The 20,431-nt window shown below is 41.2% G+C and overlaps 1 protein-coding gene across 1 annotated transcript; it reads right to left on the reverse strand.

The window, feature by feature from the left end:
- Positions 1 to 469: 469 nt before the first annotated feature.
- On the reverse strand, positions 470 to 19,865 carry LOC307110092 (uncharacterized protein; the record flags this gene model as incomplete). Its single annotated transcript, XM_079789142.1, has 2 exons — positions 470 to 1,451; positions 18,916 to 19,865. The coding sequence occupies 2 exons, from the start codon at positions 19,863 to 19,865 to the stop codon at positions 470 to 472; spliced, it is 1,932 nt and encodes a 643-aa protein (XP_079645268.1).
- Positions 19,866 to 20,431: the final 566 nt, after the last annotated feature.

Here is a 20,431-nt window from a genome sequence, read left to right on the forward strand (position 1 = left end):
GCTCCTGGAAAGAATGGAGTCCAAAAACCCATTTGAGAACTTCGTGTGTCTCTCTCTCTCTCTCTCTCTCTCTCTCTCTCTCTCTCTCTCTCTCTCTCCCTCTCCCCCCCTTTCTCTCTCTCTCTCCCTCCTTCCCTCCCTCCCTTTCTTCCTTCTTTCCTTCCTTCCTTTCATTCTTTCCTTCCTTTTTTTTTATCCTCACCTGAGGATACTTTTTCCATTGATTTTTGGAGAGAGTGGAAGGGAGAGGGAGAAAGAGAGAGAGAGAAACATCGATGTGAGAAAGACACATTGATTGGTTGCATCCCGCATGTGCCCCTGGGATTGAGCCTACAACCAAAGTACATGCTCTTGACTGGAATTGAACCTGGGGCCCTTCAGTCAATTGGCTGATGCTCTATCCTTTGAGCCAAACTGTTTTCTTTCTTTTGTCCTTGCATTCCACCCCTTCAGTTTCCATCTAAACCAGTCACAGTTTCTTAGGGCCCAGGGTCCTGTGGGTGACCCGCTTCAGTGCAGCCTTCACTTCACTATTTCTTAAGCTGTAGATGATGGGGTTCAACATGGGCGTCACCACTGTGTAGGAGAGGGACAAGAGCTTCTTGTTCTCAGGAGAGGTGCTGGACCGAGGTCGGAAGTATGTGAGGATGGCAGTGCTGTAGAAAAGGGAGACAACCAGGAGGTGGGAGGAACAGGTAGAGAAGGCCTTGCGTTTCCCTTCAGCTGAAGGCATCCTGAAGATAGTGGAGAGGATGCGAACATAGGACCCAAGGATCAGCAAGAAAGGGAAGAGGATGAACAGGACAGTGGCTGTCAGAGCCTCCAGTTCAAACAGAGAGGTATCAGCACAGACCAGTGCAATGACAGGGGGACTGTCGCAGAAGAAGTGATTCACCCTGTTGGGGCCACAGAAAGGGAAGCTGAAAATCCATGTGGTTTGCACAGTGGCTACTGGAAACCCTGAGAACCAAGAAGCAGCTGCCAGCTGGGCACAGGCCCTGCGACCCATGATGACTGGGTAGCGCAAAGGGTCACAGATAGCCACATAGCGGTCATATGCCATTGTGGCCAGGAGGCAGCACTCAGCAGCCCCAAAGAAAAAGAAGAAATACATCTGAGTAGCACAGCCAAGGAAGGAGATGGTTGTGTCTTGGATGATCAGGGTCCCCAGCATCTTGGGCACAATGACCAAGTTGAAACCTATCTCCAGGAAGGACAAGTTCCTGAGGAAGAAGTACATAGGACTTTGTAGGGCAGAGTCAGCTGTAGTGACCAGGATGATGAGGACATTGCCCATTAGGGTAACCAGGTAAATGATCAAAAAGAGGAGAAACAGTAGAGCTTGTAGCTCGGAAGACAAAGCTGAGAAGCTCACAAGAACAAACTCATTGACAATGGTCCAGTTTCCCCACATCATTCTTCTGCCCTGGATCTCATTGGGCATCCACACTCTGGGAAGAAGTCTCCATCTGTTATACAGACCTCTTTTATACCCTTGGAAAAGGAATCTCCTGTGGCCTCATTCTCTAGCTCTTTTGTTATAGTTGTTGAAGATAAAACAGATGTACTTTCAAAAATGTAAAAACCAAGTCTTGACTATAGGTTTCACAATTTTTTTTTGAAGAATACTAACCCTTTTCAGACTGAACTGAGGAACACCATATATATTTATACATCTTCTGAGTTTTATCTACTTTTCTGTTTTGTTTGTTTGTTTTCTTGTGTTGTTGTTTTATTTTTTTTTAGCACCAGTCAGTGATGCTGACAAGAAGCCAGGCCAAGCATTTCTGAAGAGAAGGGTCTTGAGGCACAATGAAAGATGTTAACATGAGTCTGGATATGTTTTCTACAAAATAAAAAAGTGGGAAGGAGAAAAGCAAAGGAAGTGAGCCAACATTTACCAATTATCCCTGAGGAGGAGACTTGCATGTATCCTAGTCTCCAGCAGCCATGCTCAGAAAGATTTCAGCATATTGGAGGAATCTTCATTTCAAACTCAGACAATTTCAGTTTAAACAAGAATACACACAATATAGAAACTGTGGTCTATTTTGATCTCTGGGCTAAATATTCTCCATGTGGCTATATGTGATCAGACAAAGGAAAGACAGACTCAAGATAGTATCAGACTGTAGTGTTATGTATAAACCCTTTCATCATTTTCTATTGGTCCATTTATGTCTTCATTCTCAAGAAATATGAAACTCAAGTGTCATGTTAATAAAGACTAATTTAAAATATGCAGGTGTGGCTAATAACATTAACCCCTGTGGAAAAAGGAAACAAGTTTTCATCATTATATCAATTACTAAGCTTCAAAATTGGGAATCTGAAATTCTTTCTCATAAGTATACACTTACATGAATAAATCTAAAGCATACAGCATGGTAACTGGTGCATAATACATATGCAACAAACACTAACCATTATAATTATTATGATATAATGTTATATCTACATTTAAAAATGCAGTTCTTATCTAACCCATTGCTCCAACTCATTGTAGCCCTTGCTTTTCTTTTCTTTAAAAAATATTTACTAATTTAAATAGACTGGAGTGACATTGGTCAACATGAACATATAGGTTTTAGGTGTGGGTTTCTATGTTGCAAGATCTGTATATTACAATGTGTGCCCTTGCTTTTTATCTCTGATAAAATAATAATTTATTCAATAGATATTGTCTTCCAGACACTGTTCTAGATATTGAAGATAATATATCAGTATGTAAAACAAATAAAAATACCTGCCCTCATAGAACTCACCTTCCAGTAGGGAAGACAGATTATAAACAAAGTAAAAGGTATAGTGTGTTAGATAGCAATAAGAATAATGGAGAACAACACAGTGGAGAAGGAAATAGGCATTTGGGGGTGTGGGAGGGAGTTAAACAAAGAAGGCTCCATTGAGAAGATCATACCTGAGTAAAGACCTGAGCAGGTGCAAGATGTGAAGTCAGGGTGGTGAAGGAAGGAGGGAGGTAAAGAGCAAAAAAAAAAAAAAAATGCGGTTTAAAAATTTTTGCTGAATCCTGTTCATTTTAAAAACATCAAGCTAGCCGAAACCGGTTTGGCTCAGTGGATAGAGCGTCGGCCTGCGGACTGAAAGGTCCCAGGTTCGATTCCGGTCAGGGGCATGTACCTTGGTTGCAGGCACATCCCCAGTAGGGGTTGTGCAAGAGGCAGCTGATCGATGTTTCTCTATCATCGATGTTTCTAACTCTCTATCCCTCTCTCTTCCTCTCTGTAAAAAATCAATAAAATATATTTAAAAAAATAAAAACATCAAGCTAGGCATCACTTCTTCTATGAAAATGTTTTTTGATACCTTATCTATTTTCATAGTAAAAAGTAACATTTATTGAGCACCAAGTAAGTGCCAGGCACTAATCCAAATGTTTTGCATGTGTCATGTTTGTCTCACAACAACCCAAAGGTATAGAAACTATTACTCATCCCACTTTACAGTCAAGGAATACGAGGAACAGAGAAGTTGAGTGGTTTTTCTAAGGTTAGGCAGCCAGCAAGTGTTGGCATCAGCATATGCATCCTGGGCAGCCTGACTCCAAGTCATAGACCTAACCACCAGGCAACACTCTCTGAAAACCTGAGCGAGTCTGAATTCACAGGTGAGGGCAAGCTAGGGCGTTTGGTATTGGGTGGCAGTAGGAGAGCAAGGAGTAAGACAGTTTCTAGAGAGGACCAGGAAGTTTCAAGATACTAACAACACTAGAATACCACTTGCATAATCTTTATCTTAGAGTAATCATTAATTTCTGCTTTAACTCATATTCTAGATGGTATACTCCTAGAGAGTAAAAATCATACCATTTAACTTTTTATTCCAGTTCCTAGCAAGGTTGATATTCAGTGAAGTATTGTTGAATGAATGGATAAATAATGAAGAAAATGTGGAAAAATCAAGGAAATATCTGTATAAACAGAATGTAAGCACAGTGAGCTCAAAGCATAAGTCATTTAGATACAAAAGACTATATACATCAGCACTACAGCCTCATGCAATATACACAGATTTAAACAGTAATATAAATTATATTCATTATCTCCCTCCACCCCAAGCCTTCTCCTTATATATACACCATTGCAGAAAATGACAACACCCACTTTGTAACACAGGAACCGGGATAAAAATCCTTTATCCCCCAAACTTGATTATTTTTCCTTCTAAACGCTGGTTTAGTGTCACCTTCTCCATCCCTACCACACTGCCTTTAGTTTTTGGCTCTTATTTTCTCTGGCCTGGACTATTGTAGAAGAAACCTGATTCCAGTTTGTTCTCTTCAGACCATCCTTGACTGTGTGTGATCCAGCAGCAACTCTGATTAAGTTACTTACCTGCTGAACGTCTTTCAGTCACTCCCTATTGTCCCTGGGTTATGGACAAACACTTTAACAAGGACTTTTTCCCTGATACCCGCTTAATTTTCCAGTTTCAAATCCCTCACGCTGTTAATGCTCTGGTCACACGAAAACATTTTCTGTTCTGTGCACACTCATGTTCTCTCAGCCTCCTGGCATTTGTGCATGTGGCTCTCTACTCTTGGAAACCTCTTCCTGCAATCATGCATGACTTTCTGCTCATCTTGCAATTATCAGCAGAAACAGTTTTCTTTCTTAAGTTTCCCTCTCTTTCCTTTCATATCTTTCACCTTTCTTTTCTGTTTCTTTTTACATTTAAAAAAAAATTCTATCTATTTTCCCCTACTAAGTAGGGGATGATGGTAGGGGGAAATTGCTGGGAGGACTTTGAACTGACTTCCTGTAACTGCCTGAGCACAGTTAGGGCTGTAAGGATGTTATCAGTGTGGTATAATTCGAGCACTGTTATACTGCTGGTTTTGTAAGCACAGAGCCTTGGTAAGTGTGGTTGTGTTTGCAGTCGTCAGAGAGGTGGCCTGGCAGCTACATCTCTATCCAGAGTGTTTCCTATCAGGAATAACACCTTGGAGATTCAAAGCTTTGTTTCAACAAGGAAGAACAAGACACGATATTTCAGAGAACTCGGTGAAACTACCACATACAGGATAGTTTGAGACCACATAGTTATAATGGCAAGGACTTCGTAGTTACAGTTCTGGTTATTATTATTTTTAGCTGTGAGACACAGAGCTACTGACATGATGATTTCTGAGTTACGGTTTTCTCAACTATAAAAGGATTGTTATTATAAATGCCCTACCCACTAGACAGGATGGTTGTAGGTGTGAAGTGAGAACATTTGTGCAAAAACTTTGAGCATTTCAAAGCATAATACATACATTACCATTGTTTTCTATCCTTTTCCAGGTCCCCTAAGTTGTCAAATCTTATAAAACTCCTTAAGTTTTTTACTTGAGACCACTGATCTCCTTTCTTGTTTCTCAGAAACGTGTCAAAGAAGGTAGGGGACAATGCAGGTAAGGAGGAGAGATCAACCAAAGGAATTATATGCATGCATATAAGCCTAATCAATGGACACAGACAATAGGGGGTGGGGGGTGAGGGCATGAATGGGAGGTGGGGGGTAATGGGGGAATAAGGACACATATGTAATACCTTAATCAATAAAGAAATTAAAATTTAAAAAAAGAAGACACATTGTTTTGGTGGTGAACCATTATCCTCTTTACAAGAAATTTCAAGCCTGGGCCCTGTCCTTCACCTTTTACTTACCTCCTGTCAGTGAGACTTGTCTGTATCACAATTCCAGAGAAGCCCTGGTTTGTGTCAGTGGCTCTGGATCAGCCTTAGACTATGTCTGAACGACTGACTCAAAGGGAGCTCCTAAATTATGCTGTGTCTGTGCAAGTCATCTCAGAAAGGCCCAGGAATGTGTCTATGCCAGTCATCCCAAAGACACTCTTGGTTGTGCTTGTCTTGGTCCACATTGCTGGTGAACCTTGAAGTCTGTCTTGTCACATTCTGGAAGAAGCTTTGTCCCCAGGCTGTGTCAGACATTCCAGGTTAATCCTGGGCTGTGGCTGGGCCAATCCTTGTAGTAAAGACACTCTGAGCTGTGCAGCATAAGTCACACCAGGGAAGCTCGGGGCAGGGCCTGTGTCAATCACTCTAGAGGATTCCAGGTGGGGTCTCAGGACTATTTTGGTCCCTGCTGTTTACTGTAGGGAAGTGATTTCTCCCAAAGCTTCTTCTTTCTCAGGTGAAGTCACAGGTTCACTTTCTGACAGGTGTGAGTTTTGAGGAGCTCCCAGGAGTTCAGAAATTCACATAGATTCTGCAGCCCCGTAATTGGAGGAAGGTCTATTGTAGCTCCGATGTTTCCTGCACTTGTGAGGCTGCAGAGCAAAGGGACAAAACTCAGTGGCCCATCCTCCAAGGTTTCCACCTGAAAAAGATCAGAGGAGCATGCCAGTATTCTCTTTAAACTTAAGTTTTAATTTTTCCCAGTTTTATTAAGATATAATTGACTTATAACATTGTGTACATTTAAGTTGTATGAAGTAATGATTTGATTCATGTATATATGCAAAATGATGACAACAGTAGGGTTATTTAACACCTCCATCATCTCACATAATTACTTTTTAGTCTTGAAAACAATTAAGAGATAATTCTTTGTTAACTATAGTTACCATGCTATAAATTAGATCCTCAGAACTTATTCATCTTATAACTGAGTTTGTACCCTTTGGCCAACATCTTCCAATTTCCCCCACACTACCCAGCAACCATCATTCAACTCTGTTTCTGAAAATTTGTGGTGTTTATTTATTTTTTTCAGATTCCACATATAAGTGAGATTATACAGTATTTGTCTTTTTCTGCCTTCAAGGTCCATCCATGTTGTAGCAAATAGCAGGGTTATTTCAAATGGCTGATAAATATTCAGTTTCTTTATTTTTAAATATATTTTTATTTATTTCAGAGAGGGAGATAGAGAGAAATATAGAAACATCAATGATGAAAGAGAATCATTGATCAGCTGCTTCCTGCAGGCCTCACACTGGGGACTGAGCCTGCAACCCAGGCATGTGCTCCGACCGGGATTTGAACCACGACCTCCTGGTTCATAGGTTGATGCTCAATCACCAGCTGGGCTCTTACATTTACTTCTGTTTTTTCTCACATTCTTTATTCATTCATCTGTTGTTTCCATGTCTTGCCTATAGTAAATGATTAAAAAAATATGGCAGTAAAGCAATCTCTTCAAGATAGTGATTTCTTTTCCTTTGTGCCAGTATTCTTTTACATTTCCCCTCACTTTTGATTCGCATTGGGCTGGTTCCCAAGAGTGTTTCATACCTGGACTCGAGAAGTTTTCAGGCATAAAAAAGAAAAACTATTAATCATTATCTAAGCCAAGTGGAGAATATTAATGAAAACTGTAAGCACTCGGTTGGCAATGTTATTGGTTGAAGTGGCTATTAGCTCCTGATTAAGAGAAGGAGAAGAAAGTCTGACTAGCAGTTTCAAAATCCTAATCCTTCTGGAATAGGAATTGAGGTTGAGAGAGTAAAATAGAGTCCATGCTTTGAGATAAAATTTCCCCCAGCTAATTAGGGCTTCATCCAAAGGCTAATGCATATCTGAACATTTCTTACAGTGTCTCTGAGACAGACATTTGCCTGCACACTTCTTACTGAAAGCCGTCACCATAACTGACTTGTTCACTATCCTTTGTTTAGTATCCAGCATGATGCCTGCACATGTCCCAGCAATCCCAAAGGGACCCCTTATAAAAGTGGAAGATGAAGAAAAAGTACTATCACTGATCTATATAATGATGTGTTGTTCTGAGTCTGTTAAAAAAAACAGATACCTTAAAAATGATGAATTAAATAATAAAATATTTATTTCATAGTTATGTGTTTGTCTCTATTGTTTCTGATAATGAATAAGTATCCTTGGTATATGAATTTGAATATTTGTATGTTTAAATTATAGCAGTCCTCCCTTATCCATGGGGGATATTTACCAAGACCTCAGTGGATGCTGGAAACCTCAGATAGTAACAAATCTTAATATATTATTTCCTATACATACATACATTTTATGGCTTCTGTTTGGCACACCTAAATCACCAGCATCCCTACTCTTGGGCTTTGGGGCTATTATTAAGTAAAATAATGATTATCTATAATAATAAAAGCATAATATGCTAATTAGACCGGACAGCTGAACAACCTTCCGGATGTCCTTCCAGACGACCTTCTGGACGAAGCCACAGGGGCTGAGGCAGAGGTGGTTGGGGGCGATCAGGCAAGCAGGTGAGCAGTTAGGGGCCATCAGGCAGGCAGGCGAGTGGTTAGGGATGATCAGGCAGGCAGGCAACTGGTTAAGGGTGATCAGACAAGCAGGCAGAGGAGATTAGGGGCGATCAGACAGGCAGGCGAGAGGTTAGGGGTAATTAGGCAGGCAGGCAGGAGAGCAGTTAGGAGCCATCAGGCAGGCAGACAGAGACAGTTAGGGGTGATCAGGCAGGCAGGTGAGCAGTTAGGAGCCAGTGCAGTGGTCCCGAATTGTGAGAGGGACCCCTCTCCCTCAACAACCCTCCCCCCCGTACACGAATTTCATGCACTGGGCCTCTAGTTTGAACATAAAAATTGTGGTACCATGACAGTTGATTTGATAACCAATATGGCCACTAAGTGACTGATGGGTGGGTAGTGTATATAGTGTGGTTCCTCTGGACAAAGGAATGATTCACATCCCAGGTGGGATGTAGCAGGATGGTGCAAGATTTCATCATACTACTCAGAATGGAATGTAATTAAAAATTATGAATTGCTGAAAAAAAGATGGCGACCGGCAGGAAGGTAGGGAGAGAGAGAGAGTGAGTGAGGAACCCATAGAGGAGAGTGTAGATGTGTGTGGTGTGTGTGTGTGTGTATGAGATAGGGTCAGTTAGATTCTGCAGGTCTTCCAAGGGGCTCCCTAACAGGGCAGCCTTAGAAGGCGGAGCCCCGCGCACAAAGCGGACACTTCTCGGCGGCTGGTGCGGACGCGGAGACCACGCCATCTTGAGAAACAGAGCTGCCTGAGACTCGGATCCTGGCTTCTGACACAAACCAGGACCCTGCAGCCACTGGGGACAGAGAACTGCTATCACAGCTTCAGACCAACAAACAACAAGAATCCAGACTTCCCCGCAGATTTCCGTGAGTCAAAGAGCCTATCCCCCTCCTCGCAGGCGCGCGGATAGCGCCATAGTAACTGATAGACCCGCCCCTCCCCCAAGCTGCTGAGCGCCCACAGGTGCACGGAAAGCGCCATAGTAACTGATAGACCCGCCCCTCGCCCAAGCTGCCAAGCTTTGCGCAGGGACGCGCTCCCCCTTAGGGACTTTGGCGCGCGTGCGCGGGACAGAAGCAGCTCCCCGTCAGGGAAATCTGTCAGTGCGCACAGAGGGCTCCCCTTCGGGGAATTTGGGGGAATTTGGCTCGCGGGTCACAGCTCCCGCTTCGGGGATTCTTAGAGAGCGTGCACAGAGGGGCTTCCCTTTGGGGAATTTGGCGCGCAGGACGGACTCCGCCCCCCTTCCGGGACTCTGGGAGAGTGCACTGAGCCAGCTCACCTTCAGGATTTTAAGAATGTGCGCTCTAGCCGGTTTGGCTCAGTAGAGAGAGCACACACAGGACGCAGCTCCACTTCAGGGAATTTGGCATGCTGGACACAGCTGCCTGGGATCCCTGACTCACAGCGCATTCACACTAAGAGCCAGCGACCCCAATTGTTGGTGCGTGCACACACAGGGACCCTGATTCTCAACGAGAAACCGCACAAGGCAACAGAGACTTTGACACTCGAGTCTTGGTGCAGATACAGGGAAATGACTCCTGGCACATGCTAAGGATCTCATTCTCGGCACATACCAACAGTGTGGTGCAGACAGGGCCCCTGATTCTAAATGTGCACACGAGACCACACGGAACACTGGGGACACTGATCCTGGGCAAGTCTGGTTCCTGCCAACCAAAGGCAGCCACACGTCCTAGTGTCAGAGCACTTCAGTGAAACTAGGGTGGAGCGAAGTCCCCACAGCACACGGCCCAGGTCCACGCAAACGGAAACTTGAGCTTTCTGGTAATAGCCAGAATGGGGAAACGAAATATCTCACAGAGGAAAGAAAATGTGGAGTCGCCAAGAAAGGAAATTAGTGAAACTGAAGCTTGCAACATGACCGAAAAGGAGTTCAGAGTAATGGTCATGGAATTTATACATTGGATGGATGAGAAAATCAACAACTTATGCAAGAATCAGGAAGAAATGAAAAGTGATATAGCTACAATAAAAAACACCATGGAAAGTTTCAACAGTAGACTACAAGAAGCAGAGGACCAAATTAGTGAGTTAGAGGATCAGGTACAGAAACAAGCTCAATCTGAACAGCAATTGGAGAAAAAAATTAAAAAGCAGGAGGAAAGCCTAAGGGAGCTTCGGGACAACATGAAACGAAGTAACATGCATATAATAGGGCTGCCAGAAGGACAAGAAGAGCAGCAGGGATTAGAAAATCTATTCGAAGAAATAATGACAGAAAACTTCCCGGATATGGGAAAGATAAAAGTTACGCAAGTACAGAGAGTCCCAAGCAGGATCAACCCCAAAAGACCAAAACCAAGACATGTCATAATTTCAATGGCAAATATAAATGATAAAGAGAGAATCCTAAAGGCGGCAAGAGAGAGACAGAGAGTTACCTACAAAGGAACACCCATCAGATTGTCAAATGATTACTCAACAGAAACACAACAACCTAGAAGTGAATGGAAGGAGGTATACAAAGTGTTGCAAAGCAAAGGACTGAATGCAAGAATACTATATCCTGCAAGACTATCAATCAAAATTGAAGGGGAAATCAGGAGCTTTGCAGACAAAAAAAGGCTCAGGGAGTTTATCACCACCAAACCAGCAATGCAAGAATTGCTAAAGGGAATACTGTAAAAAGAAGAAATAAACAGGTAAGAAGGAATACAGACACAAAAATAGATATGACTACAAACAAATACCTTTCAGTAATAACTATAAATGTAAACGGACTAAATGCTCCAATCAAAAGACATCGAGTAGCTGAATGGATAAAAAAACACGACCCATATATATGCTGTCTACAAGAGACCCACCTCAGAACAAGAGACTCACACAGACTGAAAGTGAAGGGATGGAAAAATATCTTTCAGGCAAATGGAAATGAAAAAAAAGCTGGGGTAGCAATACTTATATCTGACAAAATAGACCTCAAAGTAAATGCCATAACAAGAGATTAGGAAGGCCACTTCATAATACTAAAGGGAGAAATCCAACAAGAAGAAATAATTCTGGTAAACATATATGCTCCTAATATAGGAGCACCCAAATACATAAAAAAACTCCTGGAGGATATCAAGGGAGAGATTAATAGCTATACAATCATAGTAGAAGACTTTAATACCCCACTATCACCACTGGACAAATCCTCTAAACAAAAAATCAGCAAAGAAACAGCAATCCTAAATGACTCACTAGACCAGATGGAATTAATTGACATCTTCAGAACATTTCACCCCAAAGCCACAGAATATACATTCTTCTCAAGTGCACATGGGTCATTTTCAAAGATAGACCATATGCTGGGTCACAGCAAAGTCTCTTCAAATTCAAGAAGATAGAAATTATATCAAGCATCTTCTCAGATCACAGTGGCATAAAACTGGAAATCAACTACAATAAATACAATCCAAAGAAATCAAACATATGGAGACTAAACAGCATGCTATTAAACAAGGACTGGGTCACCAGAGAGATCAAGGAAGAAATAAAAAACTTCATGGCAACAAATGACAATGAAAACACAACAATCCAAAATCTATGGGACACAGCAAAAGCAGTCTTGAGAGAGAAGTTCATAGCTCTACAAGCCTATTGCAAAAAACAAGAAACAATGGTAATAAATTACTTAACCCTACAACTCAAAGAGCTAGAAAAAGTGCAGCAAGAAAAGCCCAGTGTAACCAGAAGGAAGGAAATAACAAAGATCAGAGCGGAGATAAATGACATAGAGACCAAAGAAACAATACATAAGATCAACAAAACCAAGAACTGGTTCTTTGAAAGGATAAACAAGATTGATGGACCTCTAGCCAGGCTCACCAAGAAGCAAAGAGAGAGGACCCAAATAAACAAAATCAGAAATGAAAGAGGTGAAATAACAACAGACCCCGCTGAGATACAAAGGATTGTTACAAAATACTACGAACAACTCTATTCCAACAAACTGGACAACCTGGAGGAAATGGACATATTCCTAGAAAAATATAACCTTCCAAAAATCAATCAAGAAGAATCTAAACAGCTCAATAGGCCAATAACTATGGACGAAATTGAAGCAGTCATCAAAAAGCTTCCGGCAAACAAAAGCCCGGGGCCTGATGGCTTCACAGGAGAGTTTTACCAAACATTCAAGGAAGAACTAAAACCTATCCTCCTCAGACTATTCCAAAAAATTCAAGTGGAAGGAACACTTCCAAGCTCCTTCTATGAAGCCAGCATCACCCTAATTCCAAAACCAGATAAAGACAACACAATGAAAGAGAATTACAGACCAATATCCCTCATGAACATAGATGCCAAAATCCTCAACAAAATTCTAGCAAATTGGCTCCAGCAGTACATCAGAAAGATCATACACCATGACCAAGTAGGATTTATCCCAGGAATGCAAGGATGGTACAATATCTGCAAATCAATAAACGTGATACATCACATAAACAAATTGAAAGATAAAAATCACATAGTCATATCAATTGATGCAGAAAAAGCATTTGACAAAATCCAACACCCTTTCTTGATAAAAACTCTCAACAAGGTGGGAATAGATGGCTCATACCTCAACATAATAAAAGCTATATATGATAAACCCACAGCAAACATCATACTCAATGGACAAAAACTAAAAACATTTCCCCTAAGAACAGGAACAAGACAGGGATGCCCACTCTCACCACTCCTGTTTGACATAGTACTGGAAGTATTAGCCATTGCAATTAGACAAGAAGAAGAAATAAAAGGCATCCAAATTGGAAAAGAACAAGTAAAGCTGTCTTTATTTGCAGACGACATGATATTGTACATAAAAAATCCGAAAGACTCCGTCAAAAAACTAATAGACTTAATAAAGGAATTCGGCAATGTAGCAGGATACAAAATTAACGCCAAGAAATCTATGGCCTTTCTATACACCAATAGTGAACTTACAGACAGAGAGACTAAAAAGGCAATCCCATTTACCATCGCACCAAAAAAATTAAGATACCTAGGAATAAACTTAACTAAGGAGGTAAAAGACCTATACACGGAAAACTACAGGACACTGAAAAAAAAAAAGATAGAGGAAGACGTAAACAGATGGAAGAACATACCATGTTCATGGATTGGTAGAATCAACATCATTAAAATGTCCATACTACCCAAAGCAATCTATAGATTCAATGCACTCCCCATTAAAATACCAACGGCATATTTCACAGACCTTGAAAGAACTCTCCAAAAATTCATCTGGAATAAAAAAAGACCCCGAATAGCCACAGCAATCCTGAGAAAGAAGAATAAAGTAGGAGGGATCTCAATACCAGATTTCAAGCTGTATTACAAAGCCACTGTTCTCAAAACAGCCTGGTACTGGCACAAGAACAGACATATAGATCAATGGAACAGAATAGAGAATCCAGATATTGACCCAAACCACTATGCTCAATTAATATTTGACAAAGGAGGCATGAACATACAATGGAATAAAGACAGTCTCTTCAATAAATGGTGTTGGGAAAATTGGGCAGATACATGCAAAAAAATGAAGCTTTATCACCAACTTACGCCATACACAAAAATAAACTCAAAATGGATACAGGACTTAAACATAAGACGGGAAACCATAAAAATACTAGAGCAATCCACAGGCAGCAAAATGTCAGACATATGCCAAAAGAAATTCTTCACTGACACTGCCCCTAGGGCAATGGAAGCTAAAGAGAAAATTAACAAATGGGACTACATAAAAATAAAAAGCTTTTTCACAGCAAAAGAAACCATCAACAAAACAACAAGAAGGCCCACTGCATGGGAGAACATATTTGCAAATGGCATCACTGATAAAGGTTTAATCTCCAACATCTACAGGCAGCTTATACAACTTAATAAAAGGAAGATAAATGATCCAATAAAAAAATGGGCAACAGACCTAAATAGAATCTTTTCAAAAGAAGACAGAAGGAAGGCCAAGAGACACATGAAAACATGCTCAACGTCACTAATTATCCGAGAGATGCAAATCAAAACAACAATGCGGTACCATCTCACACCTGTCAGAATGGCTATCATCAACAAATCAACAAACGACAAGTGTTGGCGAGGATGCGGAGAAAAAGGAACCCTCGTGCACTGCTGGTGGGAATGCAGACTGGTGCAGCCACTGTGGAGAACAGTATGGAGTTTCCTCAAAAAACTGAACATGGAACTCCCATTTGACCCAGTAATCCCACTCCTGGGAATATATCCGAAGAAACTAGAAACAACAATTAGAAAGGATATATGCACCCCTATGTTCATAGCAGCACAATTCACCATAGCTAAGATTTGGAAACAGCCTAGGTGCCCGTCAGCAGATGACTGGATCAGAAAACTGTGGTACATCTACACAATGGAATACTATGCTGCCATAAAAAAGAAGGAATTCTCATCATTTGCAGCAACCTGGGAGGAATTGGAGAACATTATGTTAAGTGAAATAAGTCAGTCAATGAAAGAAAAATACCACATGATCTCACTCATTTATGGATAATAAAGAACATTATAAACTTGAACAAAAAGATAGATACAGAGACAGTAAAGCATCAAACAGACTGTCAAATTACAAGGGGAAGGTTAGGGAGAGGTGGGGGAGATAAGAGATCAATCAAAGGACTTGTATGCATGCATATAAGCATAACCAATGGATGCAAAACTCTGGGGGGGTGGGGGCATATATGGGAGTGGGGTGTGGGGGGGCAATGGTAAGATATGTACACATATAATACCTTAATAAAAAAATTGAAAAAAAAGAAGCAGAACCTTTAAAAAATTATGAATTGCTGATATTTGGAATTTCCCATTTAATATTTTTAGACTGCAGTTGATTATGGGTAACTGAAACTGGAAAGCAAAAACCATGGACAGAAGGGGACTAGTATACTCATCTGGAAAAAAGTAGATATAATAGCAACTCACACTAGAAGGTAGATGTTGAACTTGGAAAGAACACCATACACTGAATTGAGTTCTAGGTTTAGGATTTTGGTGATCACTTAAAAATCATAAATCAAATATGTATTGTTGAAAGTGTTACATATGTCCCCTTTTTCTCCCCATTGGCCCCTTCTAGCCCCCCTGCCCCCTGCCTTCACCACCCAATTGTCTATGTCCATAGGTTATACCTATATGCATACAAGTTCTTTGGTTCATCTCCTACTAAACACCCACCCTCCCATGCCTTCCCTCTGAGATTCTACAGTCTGTTCTATGCTTCTATTGTCTCTGGATTGGTGATTACCTTTTTAATGGTCATTTTTTAATGTTCTAACTTTCAGAAGAGTGCCTCTGGGCACTGGGGAGCCTCACCAGGAGAGAGAAGTGCCTGGGAGTTTTAATTCTCCCTTTTCCCTACCCCATGTTTCACCAGTAGGCAATGGATAACTGAAGTGGGAGTACAAAAGCCTACTTCTGTGACCTGAAGCAGAACAAACTGAGTTTTATTTACGCTCTGCAGTTTCCTGCTGGACCAGGCCGAGTCTGGGATTTCACCTGAAATTACTTTTTTTCTTGCTTAGTTTCTTGTCCTAGTCTGCTTTTCCTACTCATTTAATGCTTCTTTTTAATAACTCTGATTCTGGGAGGACATGACCTATGATAAAAGCCTTTGGCCCTAAGGAATGACCAGTTACTTCAGGTTTTAGGTAGATGTTTCTAAAAGGTGGAAGGGGATTCATAACAGGGATATGAAAGAAAAAGAAAGTTCTCCCGCCTTTCAGAACACCTATTCTCTACCACAGGAATTGGTTTTGTTGTAGAATCAACCTGCCTTTCATCAGAAGTGCTTTTTCCCACATGCAGTCCACCACCAAGTAAAAGAAATTATTCCTCCGAAAATTGTTTGGAATCACTTGCTACTGATACCACTCTACTCCAAGTCACCAACACTTCTCAGCTGGATTACCCATTCATTTGTTCCTCTTTCTCATACTGTAGAAAAATTGGACGATGATTTCATTGTAAGAGGAAAGTTTTTATTGGGCAAAGCAAACCAGAATAGGTGGAATAAAGTGATAACCTTCAACACTGAAATGAATGTCCTTGGGTCTTAGCCAGGATCCCTCTTAACTGTTTTTTTTTTTTTTTTAATCTATTGATTTCAGAAAGGGAGAGGGAGATAGAAACATCAATGATGAAAGGGAATCATTGATTGGCTGCCTCCTGCATGCCCCCTACTAGGGATTGAGCCTGCAACCTGGGCACGAGACCTCCTGGTTCATAAGTTGATGCTCAACCACTGGGCCACCCAAGCTGGGCTCCTCTTCATGGTTTTTAAGGAAATGTTGAAAGTGTGCCTATACCCAAGGCTCCATCCCTGGAGAGAGTTACATCTTGCTTTTTGTAGTTTTTGGCTCCTGGAAAGTGGCAGTGACTCCATGACCATCTAAGGGCTCCTCCACTGGTTCAGAACATCATACCCATCAGCTTTGTCTCAGCACCATATATCTTGTTTTAAGTAAATCATTGTCACAATTTTCATTCTACTGTTATTTTGCATGTTAAATATCTACTGTGGCAACTTTCACCTTCGCTGAGCTGCATGCTGGGGAGGCTGTGTTGTCTCTCCAAGTACCAACTCCTGTTTCTGTTAATGCTCTGGCTTCAAAGTTGCATACATTTTGAGTGGTCTTCCCTAACCCCATTTACCTATAATCTTTTTAGTACAGAGTTCTGCATAACATATAGCTTTTAGGGATGCCTGTGTCATATTAAAATAGAGACAAGTGTGCTGCTCACATTTTCAAAGAGTTACAGGTACATTAGAGAGAAAACAAACATGTGAAAAGTACAGTATAGTGTATACAAAATTTAACTTATCTACAGATTAACTTGAAATGAATACATATAGGAGAGGATAATTTATGCTGCTAGAGCGATCACTGAAGGACCTTGAAAGATGAGGTGTATTTGGCTAAAATAAAGGTAAAGAAGATTTCAAGTAGAGAAAATAAAATACCAAGACATCACCAACTGCTAATAATCTAAACTATTAACTCAGAAGTCTGAATGAAATGCATGCCTTTTCTCTAATTTACTCACCTATTTGTTTCATATTCCTTAAAATTTACTTTTTTCCAATTAAAATGTAATTGAGCTTTTTTACTTATTATATAAGCAAAATTCAAATGTGTGGTGACAAATATTGTTGACAGGACTGTGTGGAAATAAGCTATTGGGAGTGTAAAATCACTTTGGAAGGGAATTTGCCAATATATAGCAATATTACATATGTATTTGCTCAAGAAATCCAATTTCTAGATTTCCATCTGTAAGATAGATATACTGGCAAAAAGATTAAAAGGCATAGTCATAGAGCTATTTTTACAGTATGATTTGTAATAATAACTCAACTGATGGCAAATCTACAAAATAGAGACTATCCTATATAATAAAAGCTTAATGTGCAAATTGTCTCCTCAACCTGGAGTTCAGCAGTGAGTTTGACCAGGAGTTCGACCACTCGCTATGACATGCACTGACCACCAGGGGGCAGCGTGGAACATGGTGGGCATCAGCGATGCAGCGCTGGCAGCAGTGGAGGTGCTGCTGGCCCCGATGGGCGATTATGAGAGCAGAACTGCAGCAGGATGGTGGAGCAGGTGAGCGGGTGGTGTCAGACCAAGGCGGGTGCAAGCAGGGCCCTATCACCCCGCCGATTGCCCTGCAGATGGTGACCAGCAGCGGCAGTGGGCCCAGGTGCTGAAGGAGCCAGGCGGAGGCCCAATGACTCAGGCAGAGGGGAGCGCGTGGGGACCCCAGGGCCCAGGTGCTGACTAGGTAGGGCCCAGAGGTCAGCTGGGACCTGCCATTCCACACCACACATTGCGCTTTGATTGCTGGCCAGGCCTAATGACTGCACCTGTGCATGAATTTCATGCACTGGGCCTCTAGTGAAGTTATAAAAAGAATGAGAAATCTTTCTGTGGTTAAAGAAGAGCTATGTTGTAATCATCTTGAATCCATTTTCAGCTTTGACGAAAGCAGCATCATTACTGATATTTATGATATCACTTCATCAAGGCATCTGAATGTAAATATGGGATAGAGAGAGATCCCATGGAAGTTCAAATCCTTCTTCCTGAGAAAACTAGAGTAGGGAAGAAAATGATTGTTGGGGTTATAAAGGTGTGTATATGAGGACTATTCATCTGCTTTCCAATATCTATACTACATAAAAGTGAGTTTAAGAGAACTAACACTAGCTAATAGACCTGAGAACTGAAATAACACAGTGAGGAGAGTTATCCATTGGGAAATCATGGGGTTTTATATCTTGTAAAGGGAGTATATTTGCCCTCATAAATAAAGAGAAAGTGACAAGATAAAATTTTATTGGTTTTCTTTCTTTATGTGTGTCCCTAAATTAAGATTACAAGCAGGACACAGGAATGCAAATATCTGGAATTACCTGATACGGAAGTGTTGAAGTACCAATAAGAAAAAGAATGTAAGTATACAGTGGGCAGGCAGAGGAGTTTTCCAGGTGCTGGTGCTGTTTTCTGTCTACTGAGCTTCCCAACAGTCATTTCAACAGCTGGGTCTCTTCCCAACAGAGATATAAAGAGAGTAATCCCAAATATAAAATTGATTGTTTGCCATTCAATAAACTTTAGTCTTATCTCTTAATGTCTACAGGATGTAGTTTCTAAGGCCCAGGGCCTTGCGGAAGGTCCGGCTGAGGGCATTCTTCACCTCATTATTTCTCAGGCTGTAGATGATGGGGTTCAACATGGGAGTCACAACAGTGTAGAACAATGATAGCAGCTTCTTGCTCTCAGGAGAATTATTGGACTTAGGCCGGAAGTAGGTGAGGCTTAAAGATACATAGAAAAGGGAGACCACAAGGAGGTGGGAGGAGCATGTAGAGAAGGCTTTATGCTTCCCTTTAGCTGATGGAATCTTGAAGATGGCAGCAGCGATTTGAGAATAGGAACATAAGACCAGCAAGCAGGGTATCATGACGACCAGAATGGTTCCAACAATCGCATAGACCTCAAACTGTGCTGTGTCTGCACAGACCAGCCTCAGCACAGGTGGGCTGTCACAGAAGAAGTGGTTCACCTTATTGGTGCCACAGAATGGGAAGCTGAAGAGCCATGTGGTCTGCACAGTAGCTACGGGAAAGCCTGGAAACCAGGAGGCGACAGCCAGTTTGGCACGTGTCCTTTGGTTCATGATGACTGGGTAGTGCAAGGGATTGCAGATGGCTACATAGCGGTCATATGCCATGATGGCCAGAAGAAAGCATTCAGCAGCCCCAAAGAAGAAGAAGAAATACATCTGTATGGCACACCCAGGGAAAGAGATGGTTGTGTCCTGAGCAAGTAGGGTTCCCAGCATTTTGGGCACAATGACTAGGTTGAAGCCAATCTCCAAGAAGGACAAGTTCCTGAGGAAGAAGTACATGGGACTATGTAGCATGGGGTCCGCCAAGGTAACCAGAATGATGAGGCTGTTTCCCATCAGGGTAACCAGGTAGATAATTAGAAATGTCAGGAAGAGTAACAACTGTAATTCAGTAGGTAGGGAAGAGAAGCTCATGAGAATAAACTCAGTTACTCTTGTCCAATTTCCTCCAACCATAATTATAGAAATGAATTCCCAGCTGGAGTCAGGGAGAGAAAGAGAGAGAATCTTGATTAGAAAATTCAGATTCTGGATTTGTTATTAAGATTCTTTCTTAGTATCAGGGAAAGAGGCAAAGTCAGGTTTTCAGTTAGATGAGGAAGGGTCTTGCATTGTCTAAGAATAAAGACACAAAGAAAAATGGCTAGAGCTTAAACTCTGAGACAGGCCTGAATTATTTTTTGGAGTTGATTTTTCCTTATTTGTACATTAACACATACATAAAGGTATATGAACCCTTTTAGAACCATGAATCCCTGAAGGATCCACCGAAGTGGCCATTTTAGGAGATATTAATATTCCTGCAAACGCCTAAACTTTGGAGAATATAAACCAACATTCATGATTTCATTAAGCACATACAATTTATCAAGATTTTAGAAATATATTTATAATTATAATATAGAACAATGAATCTAATAACTTTTATACTCGTCATAAATCTTGCTTGCTTGGCTAGAATTTGAGAGATAAAGATGGGCTAGCATGTATTGAGGACAGTTAACATTTGCATGTGTTTTGCC

Source organism: Cnephaeus nilssonii (genome assembly GCF_951640355.1).
Source record: "Cnephaeus nilssonii genome assembly, chromosome: 13".
NCBI lineage: Eukaryota > Metazoa > Chordata > Mammalia > Chiroptera > Vespertilionidae > Cnephaeus > Cnephaeus nilssonii.